At 50.7% G+C, this 26,807-nt stretch overlaps 2 protein-coding genes and 1 long non-coding RNA gene across 6 annotated transcripts in view; 2 read left to right on the top strand and 1 right to left on the bottom strand.

Moving 5' to 3' along the window:
• BLK (BLK proto-oncogene, Src family tyrosine kinase) overlaps positions 1-8,870 on the bottom strand; it is a 44,871-nt gene extending 36,001 nt beyond the window's left edge. Inside the window, exons 1-2 of the mRNA XM_086875430.1 lie at positions 8,788-8,870; positions 8,493-8,698 (exon numbers count right to left, since the gene is read on the bottom strand). The gene's annotated coding sequence lies outside the window, so the exon portion shown is untranslated. The remainder of the gene's footprint in view (positions 1-8,492; positions 8,699-8,787) is intronic.
• LOC147654555 (uncharacterized) lies at positions 8,785-10,565 on the top strand. 2 transcript variants are annotated; one of them, XR_015282638.1, is made up of 2 exons: positions 8,785-8,875; positions 10,005-10,565. It is a non-coding gene; the product is annotated as an uncharacterized LOC147654555 (long non-coding RNA). The 2 variants fall into 2 exon arrangements; XR_015282639.1 differs by having other exon boundaries at positions 8,817-8,907.
• Positions 10,566-15,579: 5,014 nt separating this feature from the next.
• The window catches only part of FAM167A (family with sequence similarity 167 member A), a 32,141-nt gene continuing 20,913 nt past the window's right edge, over positions 15,580-26,807 (top strand). For 2 of the 3 annotated variants that reach the window (XM_086875586.1, XM_086875585.1), the window contains exons 1-2: positions 15,738-15,920; positions 23,307-23,852. In XM_086875586.1, coding sequence (XP_086731712.1) covers positions 23,475-23,852 — 378 coding nt within the window. In that variant the 5' untranslated portion in view covers positions 15,738-15,920; positions 23,307-23,474. Of the gene's footprint in view, positions 15,921-23,306; positions 23,853-26,807 lie in introns of all 3 variants that reach the window. The other variant, XM_023924212.2, reaches the window with a different exon arrangement.

Here is a 26,807-nt window from a genome sequence, read left to right as displayed (position 1 = left end):
AACAAAGTGGCTTTGCAATGATCTTTCCTTTCTGTGACTAAAACAAGACCTTTTTTCTGATGAAACACATCTTGTTCCAGCCAGCCCCATCCCTCTATGAACCTACTCAAGCATAGCAGCATGGTCTAACAAATTAAGACCTGGTCAGGGACTTGTGGGTGGCTCTGAGGAAGTGACTTTCTCACTTTGCCTCATCATGCTCAATTGAGAGACTGGAAGTGTGTCCTGGGAGATAAATGTTGTATAAGAGGCAGGATTTGTTTCTACAGAGGCTTCCCGTGGCGGGTGTTCAACGAGCTGGCTCCTCTGGGGTGTTTTCAGTGTATTTTCTTAAGCTGTTGCAAACACAAGGCCCCCAAAAACCACCGTGTACACCTCTGTGGGTAATTGCACGGCGTCATCTTTGCGTTGTAGGTGGCAGCAGGAGGGAAAAGGACGCTGTGTCTCAGCCAGCCCCTGGCTGGGGTGACCTCACATGGTTTACACTCCAGCTGCCCCCACTGAGCAGGACAAACACCAGCCAGCATCTGCCGGCTGTGATGCACGAGATAAAGGTCACCCCACACTGGTGATGCTGTTTACAGGAGGAAAAGCTTCACAGGGCAGATCTGAGCTGAGGTCACGGCAGAAGGCCTTTACCAGCCACAGGACACCAGGACAACAAGAGGGTGGCTGAGGACACGGTGACGTGTGAGGTGGGGGCGGCTGCTCCAGGGTGCACATGGCTGGTGGCCCTGTGTGGAAACTTGAGATGGGAATCAGCCTTGGCTCTGCAGCTGTGCTCCCGACAAAGGAAGACAGCCCCATGGAGGGCTGCAGGGCTGTCTGGGCCCTACACAGGGGCCTGCAAGGCCTTGGGGGTCACACTGAGTCCATCATGTGGAGGGTTAGCACAGAATCCCAGAATCTCTAAATCCCAGATTCCCAGAATCCCAGAATTGTTGAGGGTTGGAAGGGGCCTCTGGAATCACCCAGTCCAACCCTGTTGCTAAGGCAGGATCACCTGTAGCAGGTAGCACAGGAACACATCCAGGTGGATCTGGAATGTCTCCAGAGAAGAAACTCCACATCCTCCCTGGGCAGCTGTTCCAGTGCTCTGACACACTCAACATAAAGAATTCCTTCATCATGGATGAGGTAGAATTTCTTGTGGTTTATTTTATGTCCATTTCTGCTCATCCTGTGGCTGGGCACCACTGAAATGAGCCTGTCACCATCCTCTGACACCCTCCAAGCCTGGGTGACACCGAAGACAATCAGGACAGACACCCAGCCCAGCAGGCCCCAGCCAAGTGTGCCTGCTCTCAGAGACACAGAAATGAGGAAGCCCTTGCTGATTTGCCAAACTTCCCCCTGGCAGTTTGCACTTTCCCTTCCCAATTCTCCTCCAGCTAAGGACAGGGCACGGAGGTGGAGCTGCTCAGGTTTGGGGCTGGGGAAGAAAAGGACGATGTCAGGTCAGGTGGAGTGCTTTGAGCTTTAGGACAGGGCCTCACATTTGGTGTGTGACCTCTCTCTGCTAAATGAGCTTCACCTCCTATCCCTAAGAAAAGGGAAGTTGTTCTTTCAGAAAGCTGTCATCCACCCTTGGGGTGGGAAGGAGGAGCCACCAGGAGGTGCAGCAAAGGCTGAGCGCTGAGGTAGAGCCTGCCAAGTCATCCTGGGAGCAGGGTGACAGCATGGCAGCTCCAGACAGAAACCTGCTTCTGATTTGAGACACGTTCTCACTGCTGACAGCGGGGAAACCCAGCAGATGCAGCTGCCTGCTGCAAAGGCTCTCCCAGTCATGGCTGCAGTTCAAGCCGCTCAAAAGCAAGAATTAAAAATTAATAGGATTGCACGTGGTGTGGTTTGCCTGCTGCATCCCAGGGAGGCCTTTCTGGTATCTAAGGTACCCTGTGTGTCACCTGGGGCACATCCCTTCATCCTTGGGCCTCCTCTGTTTCCTCCAGCCTGGGGATCTCGTGGCCACGAGATGGAGCTTCTGGAGTCCAGAAGTCCAGACAATTTGGTTCCTCAGCCCAGGGATGTCCTCTGAAAGCAGCTGGAGGGGGAACCCTGAGAAACCTTGTGAAAAATGGCACGAAAAAGGGAAAAAGCCTCTCTTTTGCAGCTCCCAACCACTCCAGATGGGCTCCATCTGTTCCTGTTCCCCCAACCTGAAAGCACAGGCTGTGATCTCACCCAGCCAAGAAGGGTCTTTATGGTGGTGGCTTCCACCCTGTTTTCATATGTCAGCCCCCAGATGCTCCCCAGTGTCTTTGCAGGCCCCTACATGAACGTGAAATGATGGAATTATAGAATCACAGAATAGTTTGGGTTGGCAGGGACCTTAAAGATCATCCAGTCTCACCCCCTGCCACGGGCAGGGACACCTTCCATGATCCCAGGTTGCTCCAAGCCCTGTCCAGCCTGGTCTTAGACTCTTCCAGGGATCCAGGGGAAGCCACAGCTTCTCTGAGCACCCTGTGCCAGGGCCTCAGCACCCCCACAGGGAAAAATTTCTTCCTAATATCCCATCTATCCTATCCTAATATCCAATCTAAACCTCTCTCAGTTTGAAGCCGTTCCTGGGAAAGCCTCTCTCCAGATGACCCCACACCCCACCAGGATGACCCCACAGCCAGGCTCCTGCAGTGGTGGCCCCAGCACAGCCTCCTTCTGCAGCAACACCCATCCCATGGCATTTTATCCATTTCACACTGAGCCAAAGGCATTCCTGTTGGGGTTTCTGCTGCAGAAGTGACTCCAGCTTTGCTCTGAACCCTCCAAGAGGGATGGAAGTTCCTCTGCTTTCCCAGCTGGACCCCAGGACTTCTTCCCCATCCTGCTGCTGCAAAAGCTGGGCAGCTCATTTCCTCTAGACATTGTTTTCATGGGCTGGCCAAGCTTTTCTCTTCCCTTTTAGGAATGAGTATTCTCCTTTACCATCAGGATCTCCCTGTTCCCGCTCCTCTAGCAGATTAAAAGCTTACTGACAGTGCCCTGTTGCTCCTGGGAGAGGCTGATGTGTTATAACCAACCCACCAGGCTCCATTTTGAGACTTCTGGAGCTCTCCGAGGACTTTTTGAACACTGGGGCAGCATCACAACTACGAAAACAGGCAAATATCTGAAATATTTGGTGGCTGCATCAAAACACCTGATGGTGCCCAGAAGCTGTGGTGGCTCCCGGATTGTATTTATCCATGTGTGTTAATTATGTTTATTTAAAGTCGATCCTGATTTCACCAGCCCTCCTGTTGGATCTCTCCAAGAGACAGGCTATCCCTTTATCCCTGATTTGCAGGGAAGCAGAGGATTTTCCCTGATCCCATCCTTGTGTTGGGGATGACACCCAGACACAGACACCAGGTACCAGATCACCCCGAGTGTGGCATGAGGATGGGCTCCCTCTTGTTTCACTACCATTATTTATTAATAAATCCCCGTGGTTTTGCAGGAATATTTCCAGGGACTGGGATGAAAATGCAGGTTTTGCTTGATGGCAGCTGGGAGATATTCTGGCAGTAATTACCATAAAGAGATTTTGTCTGGATCCCGTGAGGAAAAGTCTTCTTGGACAGAGAAAGTGACTCCTACCCAGACCAGTCCTCCCTGCCAGGCTTGTCCTACACTCACACCAGGACTATTCTTGGCTCCTTGCAGTAGCCAAGACCTTGTCTCAATATTATTTCCTTTCTGATGCTCGTAAAGAAAGAAGGAACCCATTACTCTTTAATCCTTTATCCAAACTTAGAAGATTAACTCCATTTTCAGAATTAAAATAATATCAAAACATTCTTTTGGTGCTCAAAGGGGAAAGAAATGTGGCAGAGCAAAGCCAAACCTCACAACCAGATTTGTTACAGAAAGTCATTATTTATGGCACTGAAGGGATGGGGCTGATCCACTCTCTGCTTACCTCACATTTGATCTGGCCTGAATTTGTTGCTTCAGAACCAGAAGAAATCTTATTTCCTAAAGTTTCTTGCTTTGCCATTGTCCATCCTGTGCCTGGCATCAGCACCACTGCACTAAAACAACCAGGATTTCTTCTCACCTGGTTAGGACCAGTCTTATACAGAGTCCCACATTCGCAATTCCCTTCCACTCACAGTTATTACTGCTTGGCAGACCACTCAGTAACTTTCAGAATGCTTTTTCCAACTTTTTCACCACAATTTTCAGGGGAAAAAAAAGCATTCCATGGGAAATCACCTTTCAAAAGGTTCTGTCACAGAAACACCACAAATATTGGCACCTTTCACTGGAAAAAAAAAGAATAATAATCATGCAAGTTTGCTGCATTAATGTCTCAAGCAGCTGTGCTCCTCTTCCTCTGCTTCTACAATGGCCAAGGCCAAATATGCAAGAGACAGCCAGGAAAAAAATGTCAAGATAAAAGTCAATTTAAAGCTTTTATATCAATTTCTCTGCCTGCTTAGCACGGCATCACTTCTCCCTCTTTCAATCATGCATTGCAGGTGACACCTTGATTTTTCCACAGCCTCTATTCAAAACCCACTTCCCAAGCATCATCCTCCCACAGACACATTTTGAGATGTTCTGCCCCAAATTCCAAATGTTTCCAGGTCATTCACATAACCCTGGACGCCGCCATGTTCAGGTGCTGGGCAAGGAACTGTCTGGGCTGAAAGAAGTCTGGCAGTTCCTCTGCACCAGGCTTTTTGTCACGGCTTTTCTTTCCCACCACAGGTTTCATGGAGAAGAGGGACCTTCCATGAATGAGGAAACACCGTCCTGTAGTAAATTGGGACCATGGGAAGGACCTGGGCATGGCCCCAAACACCTCTTTTGCCTCTTGGCTGTAAAGTCCCTTTATCACGGGACAAAGTGTTTTTCACCCAACCTTCATTTTCTTCCTGAAGGTCTCTTCCAACCTCGTGATTCTGTGATTCATCCACCAAAATCATCCCTGATTTTGCCATCACCAAGGCAGACCAGACATCCTGGACACTGAGTAATTTTTCATTCTTCTCCACTCGTTAAGTAGCAAAGAATTCACTTGTGAGCCATGTGTTTATTATTTCTGCTGTGTCTCCTATGTGCCTGACACACGGGACCCCAGGGGTGCTGCTCGCTGCTTTTTGATCAGTAACACATTCCTTGGCTCCCAGAGGAGCAGAAATCCTCAGTGAGATTGGGTCAGATTTGGAAAACTATTTTATAAGTATGTAAGTAAATAAATAAAGAGGGGGAAATTCAGGGGGATGATTTTGAAAAGCACATTTCAGTTCAGAAGCCACGCGTATTTCACAGGGTGGCAGAATCGTAGGACTGGCACCATGAAGGTCATTCATCTCAGAGACCCCCTAACTTGTACTTCAAAGCTTTCAGTGATGGAAATTCCCACTGCTTCCTGTCAGTCTATCCCAGCCCTCTAATTCCCATAGCCTTAAACTGATTTCCTAACAACCACCACTAATTTCCTTCACTGAAAGGCTCACGACACCCTCTCCTGCCCATGGTGGGTTTCCCATCCCTGGAAATGTCCAAGGCCAGATTGGACAGGGCTTGGAAAAACCCGGGAGAGTAGAGGGTGAAGGTTGGAATGAGATAATCGTTGGAGTTGGAATGAGCTGATCCTTAAGGTGCTCCAACACAAACCACTCCATGATCCCATGGTGAACAGCATTCCCTCCCTCTTTGCTGTGTCTCCAGTAAATGAAGCAACATCATTTCTTGTGCTAATTCCACACAGTTCACACTTCCCACACCTCAGCTCAACCATGTCCCTCTCCTTCAGGCATTTATCACTGGGTTTGGAGTTTTGAATAGGCAAGGCCACAACCTTTTTGAAATTAAAACTGACCAGCAATAACAGAGAAAAAATTGCTCCGTAAAACCACAGGAGCATTGTTCTCTTGCTCAGTTGCAACGTTTCCTTGGGAAAAAATTATAATTGAAACCCATTTTTTCACTTCAACACAAGTTGCTGCTGTGGTTTGAGCTTGGTTTTTGGTGGTGGGGGAGATATTTTTGGCTGGACATTCTGATGGATTTAAACCTGGTGTAGAAAACAGGCTGACCTGTGAGAAGCAAATATCTTGTCCAGCATGAAATTTTGGAATTCTGGTTTACATTCCTATTTATTTTTAAGCAATTGACCGTGACCCTGTCTTATCCAGTGATGTCCAGCGGTGCAACTGCTCCTTCCAGAAGCACCATCAGGACCCTGGGGCTGTGATTTGTTGCCAAGACCTCTGCAAGGGGGAATTCCATCCTTTTTTAGCCCCCACAGCTACTTCTAATCTTACAATGTGGTGTCAGCCTAATGAAAAGAGCTGACTTGCGCCACGTGGAATTAAGACATGGATGGAAACTTTGGGGCTGACGAGGATTCCTGCAGGATTTAGCCCCAGGTGTCCTGAAGGATTTTTTGCCCATGATAGAACCCCTGCAGGAAATGATTGGCTAGAAGGGAACTCACCCACATGGAGGCAATGCTTGGCTGCCTCCAGAGGCTCGTGAACCGTGGAGGAGCAGTGAGCAAACTCCTTTTTTAACACAGATGGAATGGAAAGAATGAGGGGAAGGAAGGACGGCAAATAATGAAGTAACAGTGTGCCCAGGAGCTCCTACTCTGCTCAGCACATCCCTGTGATCCCTGTGAGATCCATCCATGAGAATCCCCCCTTCCCACACCTGCTTGAGATGACAAAAAACCTGGGCTGTTTCTGAAAATGTCCTGAAGGCCTTTTCGGATGCTGATGTGCCCATCAAGGTGCCGCAGAGGATTAAAGGTTGAGGGGTCGGTCAGGAAGAAAGTCACAAAGCATAAATAAAGGAGCTGATAGCCGTGTTTGAAAGGGACACACAGCCCAAATTATGAGGGAATGGGATGCCCATCCTGGGATTTTGTGGGTTTAGTAAAGAGGGGGTGGGAGCGCACCACCTCCGCTGAAAGCCGGGGGTATAAAAGCATCCCAGAACATCCCACGCTGATTAAACCGAACATGGAAATTCATTGCAAAAGAAAAGGAAGAATAATCAGCAGCACCTTTGCAGAATTTTCACTTTAATATGCCTTGGGTCTTTCCTCCTCCACCAGAAAATTCAGGTTTTGACTTTGCAATCCTCACGGGGCAGCAATAGCCCTCTGTTGGCAGAACAAAAGAAGAATGGGCCAGAAGGGCTTTTTCACTGATTTTTGGGTACCAATAAAATGAAAATGCTCCAGGAGGTCTGGGAGAAGAAAGCAGAATATGAACAAGAAATCACAACCTCCTCAGCCCTCAAATCTTCTGATAAAAATGACTTAAACCTTGACAGAATGGCTGACTGAGCATATTAATGAGGGTGCCTGGGCTGCCCTGCAGCTGTCCTTTTTGTATTCCTCATTTCCATCTGCCTTCTCCATCTCCAGCACGTACCCAAGCCTGGACCATGTGCGTGTGCTCTGCATGCAGCCGGAGCCCTCACTGCTGGCAGTGTCCTGGTTTTGCACTTTTAAAGATCCCTAATCAATTAAATACCAGAGCAGCCCATCACAAGAGGCAAGAAGTAGCCCCAAATCACGAGTGGGGTAAATAAAGCACTTTGAAGAGCATTCAGTGGGGCATTATCGGCCACAAAGCCCTGAGGAAACACCTGAGGAGGTCTGAGATGCAAATACCCCACAACAGAACAAGAGCTATTCCCTCCCAAAAGTGCCACAGCAAGCAGGGATAGCTTGAAATATCCATGCCCCAGCTTAGAGCTCTGGAATTTTGAGCCTGACCTAAATTTTAATCAGAATTAAAGTTATAGGCTTAGTGCAGATCCTGGGAAGTGACCAGGTTAGAAGCAGCAAGTCCACTCTTCCTGTAGATCCCTTGGAGATTTCCAACTTTGCCAGAAGCTCTGTCTAAAACAAGCGTTATCTTTGCAGTGGTTTCACCAGCTTCAGTGGAGGAGCTGGTGAGAACAAAATATTCTATCCAGTGAGACCATTGAAACCATCTGTGTGGTGGAAGAAAGCAAAAAATCCCAGATGTGCCTCTCTACAAGTGGGGAATTAAAGATTCGACCCTTCCCCACACTGTCTGCAGCACCCAAAGGCTGCTGTGCTGGAAGCTGAGCACCCAAACTTCCACCTCCCCTCAGCTTCAGAGCTGGGTCCCTGATCTCACCTTCTCCTGTCACTCTCATTTCCAAGAAACTCAGCTGGATGAAACTCGTGCATTCCCGTTTATCATCTACTTTCACCATTTTTAAGATAAAAAAGGTTGTGCCTGAGAGAGAGCCCACTGGGTGGTCCCACCTCAGAGCATTCCCAATTCCAGCACTGGGAAGCTGCCAGGAGGAAACACAACACACCCCCTGTCCTGGGCCACAGCAGCAGTTTGTCTCACTGGACATCCCACCTAAATCCTAAAAGCCTTAATAATCACTGGACCTTAGATGGGCCAAATCCTTAAATACCCTCAGGGAACACGCCCAGAGGAGCACCAGACAACAAACAGGCATCAGGAAGGAAGCAAAACTGCTGGAAAACCATTTGCACTTACCTTGAGAGTCCTGTGTTCAGATTAAATCATACCCCACTCAATCTTAGCTGTCCAGCAGAGTTGAAAAACCCCTTCCAGATCATCAGCTTGGGACCATCAGCTCCTTTGGATGAGCTTCAGTCCTTGGAGCACGCAGAAGGAGAAAGCCCTAATTCTTCTTGTCGCCGTGTGTTGAGTTGCTGTTGGTGGTTTCCTGTTGCCAGCAGCTGAATGACAAATGAAGCTGGTTTGTTACACTTATAGCAGCACTATGACCACACTTCTCACACACCAATAACATCAGAATGGGGTCTACCTTGCAAGAACCCACAAAGGCTCCTCAGGCTGTAAGAAGTCCGGTCCTGCTGCAAACTGGGCCCTGAATTGCCCTCATTCGGGCTGGGGTGAGGTGAAAGTCGTCCCCTGGAGACTCAGGGTATAAAGCTGGTCTGAAAATGGGAGGAGAAATATGGGTCTGGAGTTGTCTAAATTGGCCCATTCACAGCCCAGAGCAGTCTGAGCCAATAGAAGGGGTGGGGTTATTTATTGCCTGCACTTGGCTTTCAGAGAGCTTATCACTAGTCAAGTTTGACTTTGAGAAGTTTCTTTTTTTGTAATCAGCTGGGTTATGGGGCTGTAACCTCACTCACTTTCCATTTGAGGTTCTGTTTCCGCTTCAGACCTCACCTAAAGAGACTGGTCATGTTCTTCCTCCTTTCTTCAACAAGAACAAGACAGCTGATGCCATGTAGGGCAGAGGGGGAAGAGCACAGGAGACAGCAGACAGCACATCCTGCTATCTCTTAATCACTTGTGTGTGAGATTTCGTGAGATCTGCCTTCCCTCTCTGTTTTGTGCAATTAACTGCTTGTGGTACTGCACCAAGCTCTGCCTGTGCTGAGCACCCAGTGCCCATCAGGAGCTTCTGTGGGCAAGGCCCAGCTCAAATCTCACTGCACTGGGGGGTTTCAGTGCCTTCCACTCCAAAGGGTCTTTGGGCACCAGAGAATCCCAGAATGAGTTGGGTTGGAAGGGACCTTAAAGCTCATCTTGTTCCATCCCCTGCCATGGGCAGGGACACCTCCCACCATCCCAGGCTGATCCGAGTCCTGTCCACCCTGGCCTTGGACACTTCCAGGGATCCAGGGGCAGCCACAGCTTCTCTGGGCACCCTGTGCCAGCACTTCACCACCCTCACAGGGAACAATTCCTTCCCAATATCCCATCCATCCCTGCCCTCTGGCACTGGGAAGCCATTCCCTGTGTCCTGTCCCTCCATCCCATGTCCCCAGTCCCTCTCCAGCTCTCCTGGAGCCCCTTTAGGCCCTGCAAGGGGCTCTGAGCTCTCCCTGGATCCTTCTCCAGGTGAGCACCCCCAGCTCTCCCAGCCTGGCTCCAGAGCAGAGGGGCTCCAGCCCTTGGAACATCCCCATGGCCTCCTCTGGACTCTCTCCAGAAGCTCCAGGACCTTCCTATTTTTCACCATGCAGTGCTCTGAAGCTCCATCATTCCCATTTTTACTCTCACCCTCAGGGTTCCAGACCCACCGACTCATCTGAAGGCCGGGAAACCGATGAGTGTCACCTCCTCCTGATCCTGCTGGATTCTGGATAAAGCTGCTGCACGTTGAGACAAGGAGAAAGGAAAACCAGCCAGAGCCTCATCAAACAGGACAACAGGAATCCTGCCTGAGACTGGCTGAGCAACGGGATGGATGCTTATCAGCTTTTTTTTTGAGGCGAGGGATGAAAATATTATTCAAGAGAAGGTTGGATCTTCACTCTTGGTCCTACAGTTCCAAGGATCACCACTGGCTGAGATAACACCCTTCTTCTGATGGATTTCTGCAGAGGAAGTTGTCTGGAGGCAAATTCCAAAGTGTGGATCTCTCTGGAATGGTTCACATGGGGAATGTTGCAAACATTTGATTATTTGGCTCATTCATCAGTCTGAACAAACAGCCAAGAAGAGGAAACTAACAAGCAAACACATTTCAAGTGCTGTTTGCATTTCAATGCCCCCAAAAGAGTCAGTTTGGTTTAGAAATGGAAAAGAGTTCCAACAGCTGGGGTGAAATAAAGAAAAAAAATCAAATTATTGTTCTTTCATTTTATCGTCCTGGGTTGAAGAGATTGTCCAGATTCAATTTGTCAAGCCACCAATTGCTGAAGTAGAGCTGTGTTCCCTGACAATCAGTTACAAATCCAGGGAATTCCACCCAGCTCCTGCTGCAGGAGAGAGCAGGAAGTGATTCTGGGGTGACAAGGGGGGGGAAGCTGCAGCTCGGACTCCACCCTGCATTCACCCCAACTTAAAGCAAGAGTCCAAGATGGGCTTTTCTTACCTTTCCCTTCCTTACAAAGCCTAGGAAATAAATTCAGGGCAACCACAGCATTTTTAAAGATCCCTCCAGTCCTGTGGGTTTTGGTGGTGAAGCCTTACTGGATGGACAGGTAAGACTGGAGAAATAATTTTTATTCACTATTCACTTTTGGAATTAATTTACCGAATATTTTGAGTGAAAGTAGAACTGAAATCCCCTTTTTCCAGCAAAGAAGATAGGTGGAAAAACCATATATTTTTATATTTTACAATATAAAATAATATAATATATATATATAAAATATAAAATATTTATATTTATATTATCAATTTCTTTAGCTCTCAAAACTATCTTAAAGGTAAAGTCACCCCATGACAATATTTATATTTATATTTATATTTATATTTATATTTATATTTATATTTATATTTATATTTATATTTATATTTATATTTATATTTATATTTATATTTATATTCTTACATACTTATATATATTATATATATATAAATATTTTAAAATATAAATTTTCAAGATTTTTAATGCTTTTTAGTTTTATGGATTGCTGCAATGAATTGGGTAAGTAGGTTTATCAAAGGAAAGCCATTACAAAACAATCAAAATCTTTGGAAAGGGTCTTGATTTTATTTGAAAATGATTCCTAGTTCTTCAGTTCTTGGGAATTTTTTTGAGTTGAGGGAAGAATAATTCACTAACTCAATATACACACTTACAAAGTTCATCATGGAATCAACAAATGGAACATTTACCTTTGAAAAAAAAAACCAAATTGGCTGATAATTGCCACCATGACTTTGGTAGGATTTCAGGAACAATTGTACTTTGGTCTTTGATGTTTGACTCACCTGGGAGAAACCCATAGAGAAAATAAAGTAGATACCCCAAGGAAGGAACCTGATCTAGTGGAAGGTGTCCACTGGATGGAATTAGACGAACTTTAAGGTCCCTTCGAACTCAGGCCTGTCAGTGATTCTGTGGAGACTGAAACAGGCCAGTGCCAGGTCCCTCAGTGATCCATGGGATGATCATCCATGGAGATGAGCAGCCAGGTGACCACAGCTGGTCTCTGGGGACACCAGGGGACACCAGGGGACACCAGGGGACAGCATCACCTGGAGCCCTGCTGCCCTCTGGAGGTGCCTCTGCCACGTCTCCAGGTTGATTTGCTCCCAGGGGATCCTCCAGAGGACTTTCCTGGTACAAATCCCTGTGGAGGGCGTGGAGGCTGCTCCTGGCTAGGATGGGATAATGATGATTGAGAGCACCACAGCCTCCTCTTCCCATCCTTGGGAGGCTGAGCCCCAGGGAACCATAGATCACAGAATGGTTTGGGTTAAAAAGGACCTTAAAAACCATCCAGTCCCACTCCCTGCCACCTCCCACTATCCCAGGCTGCTCCAAGCCCCATCCAACCTGGCTTTGGACACTTCCAGAGATCCAGGGGCAGCCACAGCTTCTCTGGGCACCCTGTGCCAGGGCCTGCCCACCCTTCCAGGGAGGAATTTTTCCCTAATATCTCATCTAAAGACACTCTCTTGAGCGAGAGTGTCAAATTGAAATTTGAACCCTTTCCCCTTTGTCCTGTCACTCCATGTTCTTGTCCTAGCTTTCCTGTCAGTTCCCTTCAGGTACTTTAGCAACTCTTCTTTACAGGGACTTTGCTTTAGGGGAAAAGCATTTATCTGGGGACCAGCTGAGAAGAAACCATTGATGCTCCTGTAGGATTCCAGCACTGGTCCCACAGAACAGCCACACAACCCTGCCAGGAGATCCAGCTCCTCCACGCTTTGTTAGCAGGATACCTGCAGGGAGAAATCACCCAAATCCAGCAGAAAGGGCAAGAAGCAGAAGGTTCAAATCCAAATTGAGTTGAGCTGCTGCTGTTCTCATAAAAGAATGGTCATTTCTGCCCATTTTGGGTGGTAAGAGGCAGCTCAGAAGGTCCAGGTAAGATTCAGGGGGCTCTAAGGTACCTTAAAGCATGTTCAGATCAGCACAGGAGATCCCAAGGAAGCCTGGCTGCCCCATCCCTGCAAAAGTCCAAGGCCAGGTTGGACAGGGCTTGGATCAGCCTGGGATAGTGGGAGGTGTCCCTGCCCGTGGCAGAGGATGGAACAAGATGAGCTTTAAGGTCCCTTCCAACCCAAACCCTTCCATGATTCCACAAACCACCACTACAGCAAGCCATTTCCAGCTTTGCAAAGCCTCATCCCAGCAAAAACTCAGGCTTGGATCCATGTGTTCCCAAGAATTCAACAGTCCTCTTGAAAAGGTCCTGTGCTCAGGGATGCTGTGGGAACAGGCAGTCTCTGGAGCTCTGTGGGCAACAGAAAGGATTCCTTGTGCCTGAGGAAAAGAGAAAAATACTGAGCCGTAGGTGTTGACAGTGCTGGTGTTGCACAGGTTTATTTTGACTGATCACACCTAATTCAAGGTGTCCACTGCAGGTGGTTGGTGTTAGAGCATCACCAGTGGGAGCACCACTGTCCCTCAGCAGCTCCTCAGCAGGTTTTTTTGGATGAAGACAACTTATCCAAGATAATTCCAGGCCAAAAACCACTCAAACCCCATGGAGTGGCATCAGAGGGATGCGGCTGCAGCCTTTCACTGCTATCTTATGGCAGCTCATTTGAAATCCATTATGCAACTGAATTAAAAATAAACATTTACAGAAGAGGGAGCAGTGACAGTGTGTGGTCTGTTCCTGTGAGGAGACAGACAGACAGACATCCAGCCTTGGGAGCAGCACCTCTGCTGCAAACTCACCCTGCTAGACCTGGGCTCTGGCCCTGACACAAACTGACCCTGCCTGGCCACGTCCCTGTGATTCAGTGCTCCTGGCTATCAAATCTGGCTGGCTGAATCCAATTTGTTTGTCAGGAAGGGATCCCTTTGTCATTCTCTAGCCATGTCCTGGGGCTGCTCATCCCACACCAGAACCAGGCCAGGGGCTCTTTCACCCTGTGTCTCTCTGTTCCCTGGTGCTGTCTGGCTCATGGGCACAGACTCGGTTTTCATTTGGATGAGATCTTGCTGAAAACACTGAACCTCCACGTGCTGGGTGGAGCAGGCTCTGCTCTGGGGAACCCAGCAACAGGATAACAGGAATGGGCAGGGATTGATCCCAGCAAGTTCCACCTGAACAGGAGGAAGAACTTCCCAGTGCAGTGACCGAGCCCTGAGCAGATTGTCCAGAGAGGGAGTGGAGTCTCCTCACTGGGGATATTCCAGACCTGTCTGGACACAATCCCTGTGCTCTGGGATGGCCCTGCTGGAGCAGAGAGGCTGGACCAGTTGACCCACTGTGATCCCTTCCAGCCTGACCCATCTTGGGATTCTGGGATTCCTTCTGCTGCTAAAAGCTCCTGTGGGTCTTTGTCAGACAGTTTTAACATGCAGCCAGCAGCTCTTCCATCTCCCTTGGTGCCTCTCCATCATCATCAGCCTTCAGGTGCCTCCCTGCAGCACAGTGAGAGCTGATCACCAGGCTGAGTGTGCACATGCAGATCTGAAATCTGACAGAAAAAAAAAAATAAATGGATGCTGGAAAAGCAGGAAAAAAAAAAATTAAAAATTTACATTTTCATCAGAAACGTGAAAATGCTGCTGTTCATTCTGAATCTGCATTGCTGCATCCAGGGCACCCCCCTTCTCTGCACTGCAAACTTCCAAACCCTGTGCAGGCACAGCCTCTGAGTTCCTGTGGGGGTCTGGGGTGCCCCTGGCATTCGAAGGGAGGTGGGAAATGTCAGCCCTTCCCTGCTGGAGCTCAGGCAGGGGCTGTAAATCTCTCCCTGCTGCCCGCGGCGGGGAAGGAGGGATGGTTCAAGCAGGAGAAGGGGGAAAAAAAAAGAAAAAAACAAAACAAAAACAGGTTGTGAAGGGGTTTCTCTCACAAAAGCTGGATGTGGGAATGTGGGAAAGGGGCCTGGATGGTTGGGGGTCGCTGGCCGAGGTTTAACCCTTCACAGCACCAGCTTTGGAAAGGCGGGCGGTGGCTCTGAGCCCCCAGGTGTGGGATGTGTGAGATGTGTGGGATGCTTTGGAGAGCGGTCCCCAGGCTTTGAGGGGTTAATCTCCAGCTTCTGGGGAAGGAAGGAAGGAAGAAAGGAAACCCCCTCTGTCCCCTGCCTTTGACTCTGGAGCTCACTCAGCCGGCAGCCGGGCCACTGCCTCTCTCAGTCCTTCCTCGGAAGCAGCTAAAATGGTTTCCAGCCCCACTGGGGCAGCTGTGGAAGCAACAGGAGCTTCCCCAGTACAAAATTCAGGCACAGGCTGGTTCCTAAGCTGGTTTCTGCCGGGGGAGGGATGGTACCAGCCAGGGTGCCCCGAGGCACCACCCTGGGGCTTCCCAGAGATGCCTGATGCATCCTTGCAAAATTCCCCTGGGCACACGCAGGGACCGTGGGCGAGCTGTGGCACCTGGAAAACGATATCCCAAAGCTCTCCCGAGGATCCCAAACTCCTTGGGGGTGCTGATATCCATGGTAAGAAGCACGATCAGCATGGGGACACCAGCAGGTTGGTGCCGGGAAGGACCACAGACTCCTTCGGGAGAGCAGCAGCTCTCCGGGCATCTCCGGCAAGCCTTGAGGGAACCTTCCCTGCCCTGGACCGCTCCATCCCTGCTCTCCACGCCGAAAGCATCGCTGATCTTCCTCTCCGGGGTGCCGGAGGATGTTTAGGACCCAGGCTGTGCAGCTCCTCCCTTTCAGGTCTCTCCAGGGTTATTGCTTGGTGGGAGGTAGGTCCAGGGCTTGGTGGTATGAATGAAAGAGAGAGAGGAATCGGCGCTGAAAAGCTCAAACTGGAATAGCTCGCCTGTCTCCAGGCAACAGCCCTGACGCAACCGCTGGGGGAAGAAAAAAAAAAAAAAAAAAAAAGTCCCTTAAATGAAAAAAAAAAAAAAAACAACCCAAAAAAAAAACCCCCAACAAACCAACCACCACACACACAGAGATTTCTGAAGCGAGACACAGAGGAGGAGGATGAGCCAGGCTCCGGGAGGCACTGGTGACACCGCTCTGCAAACAGCAAGTTGGGGACCCGAGGTGGAAGGAGGGAGCCAGGATGTCCGTGCAGTCCCCTCTCTGAGCCCAGCCCCGGTAAGTTTTTCGCTGGTGGTGGCCTGGGGGGACAGAGGCACCTCGGGGACACCGAGCACGGGGAGCTGCCGAGAGCTGGAGGGGACCCCCGAAAAGGAGCAGGTCCCTGGGGAGCAGCAGAGAGGGGTGATGGGGACCCCACCAGCTCAGCCCTGGGCTCTGGTTCTGCCCTGCTGGGGTTTGCAAAGTGTCCCCTGTCCGCATTCTCCTGCCTCGCCGGCATTCCCTGGGGATGGCCGGCTGGCTCCCCATTAACTGGGAATATCTGAATCCTCCTTGCCGATGATGTTTGTGGATTTTGCTCTCAGCTGGGAGCAGCGCCGTGCTTCTCACCCCCTCCAGGAGGATTTTTCCGCCCTGGGTGAGGTGTGACAGGGAAGAGGCTGGCCGGGTTTCGGGACAATCACCTGTTGCTCCCTCTGCCCCCAGCCTGAGATGTGCGGGAGCCCTGGGAAGGTTTGCGGGGTTGTGCGGTGCAGACATGGTGGGATGAGCGTGGTGGCCTCGCAGGGCGTAGCTACCGAGGGTTTTTGAATCAGGCTCCGTGTGCTGAGCAGAGCAGGTTTCCACCTGCTCAGCTCTGGCCCTCGCAGCTCACGTTTACACCGAGGAGGGGGAAATAAAAAAAAATAAAAAAATAAAAAAACCAACAAAAAAAGCCAGCCAGAACTTCTTCAGAGCCCTTCACAACAGCTTGGGGCTAATTGTTAAAATAATAGCGCCAGCCCACACCCCTCCCAGCACGAGTGTTTGTGCAAGCCCAGCCCGAGAGCCCCGGGGTGTTGCACCAGGGCATCATCCCCATCCTGCTCCGGGCGGGCTGGCACCTCTCCCATCACAGGTACCTCTCCAAGGACACCCCTCCCTGTTTTCCTGCCGTGCTCCCCCTCTTGTCCCTCAATCCTGCGCCCTCCGGAGCTTTCCTACACCGGGGACCTCAGCGGAGGGCTGGGGGGAAATGGATGAAAAGCAAGTTCCTGGCTTCCAGCGAGGAGCTGTGCCCAGCCGGCTCCTCTGGCTTTGTCTGCTCATCCCCTGTATCCGAGGAACTCCCCACTTTCCAGCGGGAACGAGCCTGTTTTGGCAGCTGTGGGTTCGCTCTGTGCCAGCCATCATTTCAGCACACGGGAGCTGCTGCTGGCTTTTGCATCCCAGCTCTTCTCTGCTTTCATATTCCCATTAAAGTCCCCCCCGCCCCATCCTTCATGGGGAGGGGAGGAGGGGGTCTGTACACCACAAAAATCCAGCAGAACGGGAGGAATCCGGCTTCTGCCGGGCTCTGGGCTTGCAACAGCCCCGCAGCCATTAGGTGTTTGCAAAATGTAGCAGAGACACTGCGGGGAAAAAGAGAAAAAAAAAAAAAATAGAAAAAAAAAATAAATAAAAATAATCAGCCTCAGAGCAGCATAGCCCTTCTGCAGGGAGGGAGTGGAGGGTCTGTTTGCAACCAGCTGATCTTAAATGCTATTAAATTCCACAGCGCTGGGAGAAGACAGGTCTGAGGACAGAGGTTGGACGATCACGGTTTGGATAATTGGATGGGACAGGGGGCATGTAAAGGGGATTAGAGGGTCACCGAGGGGCTCACCCCTCTCCCCTGATCATGTTAACTTGGAGCCTGGGGCTCTCCAGTGGGTCCTGGTGCTGTCCCTGCAGGGGCTGAGCTCGGTGCTGGGCAGATTGGACCTCAACAAAACAAAACACAGAAAAAGGTTAGGGTTTGTTTTGTTGTTTGTTTGGGTTTTTTTTTTTTTCTGAAAACATACCCTTGCCTGCTGCATTTGGGGAAAAAAAATAACTCCCTGTACTTGTCTCCTGGGAAGAGAGGATTTCTCAGCTTGCCCTGGCTCATTCCCAAGGAATCCCAGCCCTTTTCATTACCCTGGGCACACGGGCACAGGGATCCCCACCTCTCCTTGCTGAAATGTGGCCCTGCTTGGGGTGGCAGCAGGGAAAAAGGGGGAACACGTGGCTGTGCCAAGCCACAGGTCCTTTGGGGGCATCTCTGGGAACAGGTTAGCTGTGCCACCTCCAAAACCTGCCAGGAGCCTGGGGCAGGGCGTGGAGAAGAAACCCCTGCCCATAATCCATGGCTGCACAGACCTCAGTAGAACACTCTGAGGGTGGGCATGGAGACTTCACCAAGAGCCTGAAAACTTGCCTTTGCTTCTGCTCCATAAGCCTTTTCCTCCTGCGAGGAATCCTACCTGGTTTGGGCTGATGGGTCGAAGGCACTGACCCCCTTCAGCTCCCCAGTTTGCAGCTGCTTCCAGCTGACTGGAAGACTGGTTTGCTGGAATGCCAAACACCTCTTCATGCAGGATTTCCACACAAAGCCTGGAAATCTGCTGATCCAGGGGAACCTAACAGTCTGAAAATGGAGCTCAGGGGTCCATCTGAAGCAGGCAGCAGGTTCAGCCCTGCTCCCCCACCAGGAGGCTGCCAGGAGCTGCGGGGGGGATGCAGGAGGGATGAGGTGTAGTCGGGCAGGAAGGTGCAGATGTGTTTATTGAAACAGGTTCAGACTCTACCAGTGATGCTGGAAACCAGCCAGGGAGAAGTGCCTCGGGGCAGGGAGTGCAAACTGGTCCCCTCTAATCTCACAGAATCACAAAATGGTTTGGGCTGGAAGGGAGGTTCCTTCCATAAAGCTCATCCACCCCCTGCCATGGGGATACTCCTGCCATGGACACCTTCCTCTACCCCAGGCTGCTCCAAGCCCTGTCCAGCCTGGCCTTGGACACTTCCAGGGATCCAGGGGCAGCCACCTCTGCATCCCTCCACCCCTCTGATGGATTTTCTGCAGCCCCCACTGCTCCCCCCTCCTCCCTTGCAGTGTTCAGGGCTTTTTCTGGAGGCCATTTGGGCAGAAGGATGTGCTGGAGCAAGCCCTCATCTTGCTCCAGGTCATATGTGAATGGAAAGCCTCTCTTTTTCCCTTTTCCCGTTTTTCTGTGGATGCCATGTCCACGTCTGTGCTTGTAACGCCCATTTCGGTCTCATCAGTGCTGTCATTTTTCCATGGAGAAAGGAACAAGCTCACAGACAGGAGTGTGGCCAGAAGGTCTCCATGGGCACCGTGTTCAGTGTCACTGAGGGCTCTGCCATGACTCCTCCAGCACGGGCAAAGCCCTTTCCATCCTGTCCCGACCATCCTGAGCAGGCAGAGAGCATCTGATCCTGACAGCACCAATTCCAGCCCTGGAGCATGTCCTGGCTTCGGGATCAGACAGCTCTTCATGGTGCTGTTTTGTCCTTTTGAAGGGAGGGAAGCTGAAGGTCACTCTGAGACCAGCCTGGTTTTCTGCAGGAGAGGATTTCAGCTGCTACAGAAAAGGATTGGGTGGGTAAACACTGAATAATAAAACCCAGTTAAACCAGCTGTCCTCGGGGTCAGTGGGGTTTGCTCTCTCTGCAGGATCCTAGTGCAGAGCAGAAGGGTGGGGGGGCTCTGTCAGGGTGAGGAAGCCCCCAGCTCACCAAATCCACAGAGCACAGCAGCTCCTCTCCTGACAGAGCTCATCCTGGCATGGGGAAAGGAGTGAGTGATGTGCAACCACCCTGAAAGGGAACCACCAGCTCCAGGGAGCTGCAGCGTTGTTCCTCATGGGTCTCCCCTTCCCTCACCCCATTCCTGAGGCCTCTGGGTCTCTGCTGCCCTGGGGATGCTCCAGAGCATCCATCCACCTCGGTGAGCAGCCGGAGTCCTCCCGTACTCCATTGCTATGGCAACCCCTTCTCACAGGCATCTCCTCCTCTCTGCAGCAGCCACCCGGGGGGGTCAGAGGCCTCCAGGGGGGTCAGTCACCCCCACCCCACCCCTGTGTCACTGCTGTGCGAGGAGGGAGGCAGACACAGCTCTCCCTGCACACCAGGCACTGTCCCCCTCCTCCCGCTCCACCTCGCTGCCCCTTCATCCCACCTCTGCTGCTGGGAGCTGGGTGGTGATGTTGGCAGGTTGGATTTACTCCAGGGGTTTCCTCTGGAGGGTCAGGGGGTGTCTGCACGGCCCAGGGTGACCCCTGTGCAAACCTTCAGAACCAGGGGCAGCACATCCTGAACTCCACGGATCATGGGGGGTGTTCCTGCAGCCGCTGGAGTGCGAGCATGGGCACCCAGGTGAGACCTGGGGACACCAGAGGTGAATTCTGTACAGCTCTGAAAATCCTCAAGAGCTTTTTCCCTGAAGGGCAGTTGCAGGGACTGACTTCTCAGTGAGAGGGAAACTGAGGCACCAAGGGGTTGAGGTGCTTTTTGAAGGTCGTTCACAGGCTGAACCATTGCCTCTGCCCTGCTTGCTCCATGCCAGAAGTGTCACTCGTGGTCTGTGTGGGCAAAAAGGCTTCTGTCAGCTGAGGTTTTGTTTCATATCGAGGCTTTTTTGTTTTCCCAGCCTCCAGAGGAGCAGGATTCCTCTAACCCAGACTCCTGCAGTCACTGCTCCTCCTCTGCAGTAAGAAATGGTGTTACAGGAATCCACACTCCACCTGGAATAGCGAAGGAAGAAGAATAATTTGCTCCCCACGCCTCCACCTTGGCTAATTGTTGAACTCCCAGTGTAACATTCCTATTATTTCTCCATCCCAGGCCTGTGCTGATCCCTTGGGATAGGTCAGTTGACTTCTCCAATGGAAACCTAACCCAAGAAATCAATTGAAGGGGTTTTTTGTTGTTGTCTCAATGACCTGTTGTGTTCTGTGCTTTCAGGGTTCATCTGAAGGAAGGGGAGAGCCCTGAGCAGAGGTTCTTACTGAGGTGTGAGCAAACCCTCACCCTGTTTTGGGGCTGAACTCGGTACCCCTAATTAGGGGTGGCAGGAACTCCCTGTGGTGGGTGTGATAATGAGACAAATCAAGGATTAATCACATAAATCCCCTCATCACAGGCCAGCCCAGGGGGGCCAAGCCTAGGGCAGGGTGACTGGGGTGATGTGGAGCTGAGCCAGAGGCAGGTTTGTTCCTGGCAATTTGGTAACTCTCAGGCATCAGAAGGTTTGTGTTACAGCACAAGGGCGATTTTCACACCCTCACAACTCTCAGATCTCTTTCTCCACAGCAGGTCTTTGATCCAAGTCCAAGATATTGATAGGAAAGGAGAGGTGGCTCCCTTCTGTCACTCTGGGGTTTGGGCAGGCTGGGGAAGAGAGCTGCCAGTTTAGGGGTGTCCCTGCAGAGGGAACGAGATGTTTCATGTTACACCAGACAGAAAGTGAGGGATGAATCAATGCTGATTTTGGGGTAGAAAAACCACATCTCTTCCGAAGCTGCTGGGAGTTGTGGTGGCAGGGAGGGGGAGATGTCAGCAGGGCTGTGACAAAGGGGATGCTCCAAGCTGCTGTCCTGCTTTCATGGTCCAATGCTCTAAATGTTAACTCAGCTGTGCCCAGGGCTCGAATTCCAGGGGCCATTCTCACCCTGAGGATTCCACACAGGCTGAAGAACAGGACAGGAGGGTTTGTGTGGGGCTCTGTTTTGTATCTGTGGCATTCAGAAAACGATAAAAATACGATCCTTGCTGGGGGTTAGCAAATCCAGCAGCCCAGTGTGGAACTGCAGCAGACCCTTGGACTGCCTGCTGGGTTTGGGCCACCCTCAGCAATCTCCACAGAGGTCTCATAGGACAGAAACAAACCCAAAAACAGCTTAGAAACGAGGTTTTAAAGTCATTACTTGTTTTCTTTTATTGATTTGGGGAAATTGGAGTGGGAGGAAATGTAAATTTATCGACATGCCCTGAGCCCTACAGAGCACCCCTCCACCAGGGCAGCCCACTGCTTTCCCCTCTTTTTCAAGAGAAGAAGGAAAATTGTTTCTGTTCCAGGCATGAGAGCTGTTGGCTTCAACCTGACAGAGTGTCTGTGAGTGCTCCCTCTCCACGAAAAACTCTCATTAACATAAATAGGAGCAGGAAGGAGACCACAACATGACTAATTCTCCACCCCCACACTGTCTGTGTGTACACTATCAGCTCCTCCTTCAGCTCATGTGCCCCCACACAATTGTTGGGATAAGTCTTGCTCTCACTCAGTGTTTATTTAAAATTGAATCTTCTTACTGAAAAGGTTGGAGAGGCGTAATTATGGTCTGGATTTCAGAGCTGCACATGCCTTTGTGGAAATGGCAGGCAGAAGAATGGCTGAGTAGCTCTAGGAAGCTGCACACATCCTGCCTGGTTTTCCAAGCATCTCACCAGGCAGGCAGAAAAGTATTTTGGTTTGTGCCTGATGTTCAGAGGAGAGCTCTGGATCTATTCCTAGCTCAGCTATAGATGAGCACACGACCTTGAAAATGTCTCTTATCTGATCCTGCTGGCAAATGAATACAGAAGCTGCCTGAGCTTAACTCTTGAGGAGTTGTTGAGTCCTCTGCCCCTCCAGGTGCCAGGGTTTGTCAGACCAGCTTTGGGCACAGTGGGGAGGAAGCTCCTGTGCTGCTGCTCCTGAGGGGTGTGTGCAAGGGACTATTCCCACTGGACAAACTGGATGTGGCCAGTGATGGAAGCCACAAATCCAAGTCTCCCTGGGTGTCTGAACCCAAACCATGCCAGCACCCCAGATAGTTCCTCACATGGCAGGGACGTGTTCCTGACTGGAGCCAGAGAGGGTCAGGAAGGAGCTGAATCCTCAGGCTGCAGCTTTAACAAACCCAGATCTGTAAAACTGGAGGGGGGTGCGGTGTGGGGGAGAATAAATCCCTTTTTCCAGTTCTCCTTTTGACTCAAACTCTTGGGAGAAGTTTGGGTTTGCAGAATCCCAGAAAGGTTTGGGTTGGAAGGGACCTTAAAGATCATCCAGTGCCACCCCTGCCATGGACAGAGACACCTTCCACTGTCCCAGATTGATCCAAACCATGTCCATCCTGGCCTTGGACACTGCCAGGGATCCAGGGGCAGCCACAGCTTCTCTGGGCACCCTGTGCCAGGGCCTCCCCACCCTCACAGAGAAGGATTTCTCCCTAATATATTATCTAAACTTCCCCTCTTTCAAGTTGTCCTATTTCATTTGGACCTGATTTGCCTCCATGGGGAAATGTGGGTTTGCCAGGCAGAAAATCAGCAAAACCAGACAGCCCAACATCCAGCAGCAGCCACTGCTGTCTCCAGAGGACTTTGGGGTCTGGGAATGTGTCCCAGCCTCCTTGGCAGCCCTTCCATGGCCCCTTGAGTTAAGATTGGAGGTGCAGGTAACCAGAGCTTTGCTAAAAGCCTGTCTGTTCCTGCCCCAGAGCACTCAGATAACCGAGGTGAGGTCACCCTCCCCAGCAGCACCTTGGCACTGAGCCTCTCCCAAAACCCTCACTCCCCTGCTCCAGCAAGAGCTGTCACTCCTCACTCCCTTTTCCTTCTCAAAACCAATCCTTTTTTTTTTTTTCTTTTCTTTTCTTCCAGGTGTTCATCCAAGGCTAGTTTGGTGCTTGAGCAGGGGCCCACACCTCAGCTGTCCTCCAGGGAGCTGTGCTGAGCACCTCGTGACCCCTGGGCAAACCTTGACCAGGTTCTCATCTCCATCCTTGGTCCTTCCCAGCCCACCTCTATGCCTTTGGACCCCCAGAGAGGATGTCTGTGCCCCAAATCCAAATAGAAGAGGCTCTGGACAGCATGGATGCAGGGTCTGGGGGGGTTCCTCCTCCGGATGATCACCTGAGGACCCTCAAGGCATTGACAGAGAAGCTGAGACTGGAGACCAGGCGCCCTTCCTACTTGGAATGGAAGGCAAAGCTGGAGGAGCAGGCTTGGAAGAGCCCCCAGCCCGAGGGGGACGGGGAGGACGAGGCCACCAAGGCCAAAAAGACCCCAGAGGAGACTGTCCCCATGAGGAAGGTGCAGCTGCACCTCAACGGGAGCCCTGCCCAGGACAAGGGGGCTGTCACCTCAGGGAGAATAGGTGGCTTTGAGAGCATCGACGAAGCTTTGACGTGGCTCAGGAAGGAGCTGGTAAGTGATTGCCTGTCCCTGTTAGCACAGATTTCCCAGGGGGGATAAAAATGAAAGAGTGGGGAAACTCCTTGTTCCTACCTGCCTGCAGCCCCAGGTGGAAAAGCAACAATCAGTCATTGTGTTTTCCATCACTCATTGGGTTTTCCACACCTGGCTCTTCCAGGTCCATCCTCTGTTGCCTTTTCTTTGATTCAGATCCAGTCTGCATTTCAGTCACCCTCCCATCCCAGCCTTGGGCCCTGTCTCACCCATCTGTTTATTTCTGGTGGTTACGTGCTGGACATTTCCAGAGAAGGAGGGGAAAAATTGCTTTGTCTTTTCTAGGAATCTGTGCTAGGAAAATCCAGAGAGCCAGGGCGCAGGGCTGGAATTCACCTTTTCTCTGTCACTTTGCTCTCGTGGTCTTTGACACAAATTCATCCTTGGCCCAGCTCCCAGCCGAGCCCAGGAGTCAGCACAGCCTGGGGATAATTCCCAGAAGGATGCACCAAGCCTGACAGAGTTCAAGAAATGTTTGGAAAATGCTCTTGAGCACGTAGAGTGATTTTGGGGTTGTCCTGTGCAGGGCCAGGAGTTGGACTCAATTCTTGTGGGTCCCTTCCAGCTCAGGATATTCTCTGATTTTCTGGGGGTCTATAGGATGGATATCTCCCTGTCACAGCAGCTAAAGACAGAGCTGGAGGCTGAGTTCAGGTGCTCTTCACAAGAGTAGAAGCAATCAGACACCAAAATCACACTTCCCAATGATCCTTCCCTCCTCCTCACTGGCACGAAAAGTCTTTATTTATTTGGCCCCAATCACTGGAAGTGACTCATGACACGTGGCTTTGTTTCTGTTGCCCAGTTGGAATTTTGCCTGTGAGTCCCAGCAGGAATATTTGCAGCAGGGTCTGGGACATCACTTGTGGCCAACACTTGTGAAAATGTGCAGAAATGAAAATGTGCAGTGAAAATGTCCTGTGCAGACATTTTGCTTCTGAGAAGCGCTGAAATCTTTGAGGAAAACTTCTGACAAAAACTAATAACAGTTTTAAAGATTTCTTTGTGACTTTTGCCTCAGATAACGTTGATTTGTCAACTTTCTGTTGCTACATTCACCCAACTCCACTGGTCCCCTGAGGATTTATTTACAGAGGTGGTTCTGGATATTGCATTTTGGTGACTTTCTTTCTCAGGATTGTGGCTTTCAGGAATATTAGGAACAGCTTTGAGATGATCCCCTACAGCCCTTCAGTGCTCTGGAGAACCTCAGCTCCAGATCTGTGACCTGAATCTGGGTGCAATCTTAAATTCACACTTGATGTAAACCCTGAATCTCAAGATGATCAAAGAGAGTAAGAAGCAGATTTTCCTTCTCAGAACCCTCGATTTTAAAAGATTTGGGGCTTTCTTTCAATCTCTGCCTGTGATGGAAGTACAAATTGTCTCAGAGTCTGATTCTACCCTTAGACTGGGGTGTGGTGTCTAAACCACCATCTGTCAGAAACTGAAAGTTTAAATTAAAGACAAGAAAAGGCCAAGCAAACCCTAATTGTTCCTCACTTTCCATTTCCCAGCCACTTAATTATACTGGTCCTTGCTGGATCTGGACGTGACTGGTAATTTAGAACCATTTCCCCAAAAGAGAGAGCAATTTTTTGACTGAGCACAGGGTGAAATAGCTGTGCTGGAGGCACGAGTGTGGGTAAGAGCTGCCAGCAGGCAGAGGGAGCGTGGCCAGGCCATCCCATCACACGGTGCTGGAACCAAAAGGTGCATTTCACATTACATTTCAAGGGTGAAATCCAGTTTCTTGTCAAATAGAGGAACAAGTTTCCAAACATCCCAACACAGACAGGATTTTTCCTCGCTTTTCCTCGTGTTGTGGTGGCAAAGCCATCAGGAAGGCTCCACAGCACGATGCAGCCCAGAAAGCAAGCAGGTCCTGGGCTGATCCCCCAGTGTGGGCAGCAGGGGAGGGTGGGATTGTGTCCCTGTGCCCCTCTCAGGTGAGATCCCACCTGCAGAGCTGCCCCAGCCCTGGGGCCCAGCACAGGGAGCACCTGGAGCTGCTGGAGAGAGCCCAGAAGAGGCACCAGGATGAGCAGAGGGATGGAGCAGCTCTGCTGTGGGAAAGGCTGATGGAACTGGGGGTGTCCAGCCTGGAGAAGGTTTTGGGATGACCTAATTGTGGTCTTCCAGTTCCTGAAGGAGCCTACAAGAAAGATGGGGAGGGACTTTGGGCAAGGGCCTGGAAGGACAGGACAAGGGGCAACGGCTTCCCTCTGCCAGAAGGCAGAGTTAGATGGGAAATTTGGAAGGAATTCTTGGCTGTGAGAGTGGCGAGGGCACCCAGAGAAGCTGTGGCTGCCCCTGGATCCCTGGAAGTGTCCAAGGCCAGGCTGGACAGGGCTTGGAGCGACCTGGGACAGTGGAAGGTGTCTCTGCCCATGGCAGGGTGGAACAAGATGAGCTTTAAGGTGCCTTCCAAGCCAAACCATCCCACGATTCTGTGATCCCACCATATGTTTATTTAGGGTCTGTAGGCTCCACCTATCCTATGAAGGGACAAAATCTGGTGAGTGTGGAGATTGTTTCCATGCAGGAAAGAAGTGCAGCAGCCATGTCCTTATGGAATGAAAGGCAGAGTGTGCAGCTCCATCACCCCCAACCCTCAGCACAGCTCCCAGAGTGTTCAGGCTGGGTTGTTTCAGCAGCATCCCCCTGGAATGGTTCTGGCTTGTCCCAGGGAGCGTCCTGCCAAGCACGTAGAGCTTCAGGAGTTTGCACATGCTGGGGGCTGTTCCCAACAGGCAATTGGTACAGGACCACCCAGATTTGGATTTAACTCTCTCCCAGCCAAAAGCAGCAGAGGCAGGAGAGTAAATTTGGTACAGGCATGGAAGGATTTAGGTAGGGAAAGCCCTCTAAGACCATCGAGTCCAAGCACTCCCCAGCACAGCCAAGGCCAGC

The sequence above is a fragment of the Cyanistes caeruleus genome, chromosome 2 (assembly GCF_971803275.1).
Source record: "Cyanistes caeruleus chromosome 2, bCyaCae1.hap1.1, whole genome shotgun sequence".
NCBI lineage: Eukaryota > Metazoa > Chordata > Aves > Passeriformes > Paridae > Cyanistes > Cyanistes caeruleus.
This window is presented reverse-complemented; position numbering and strand designations above follow the sequence as displayed.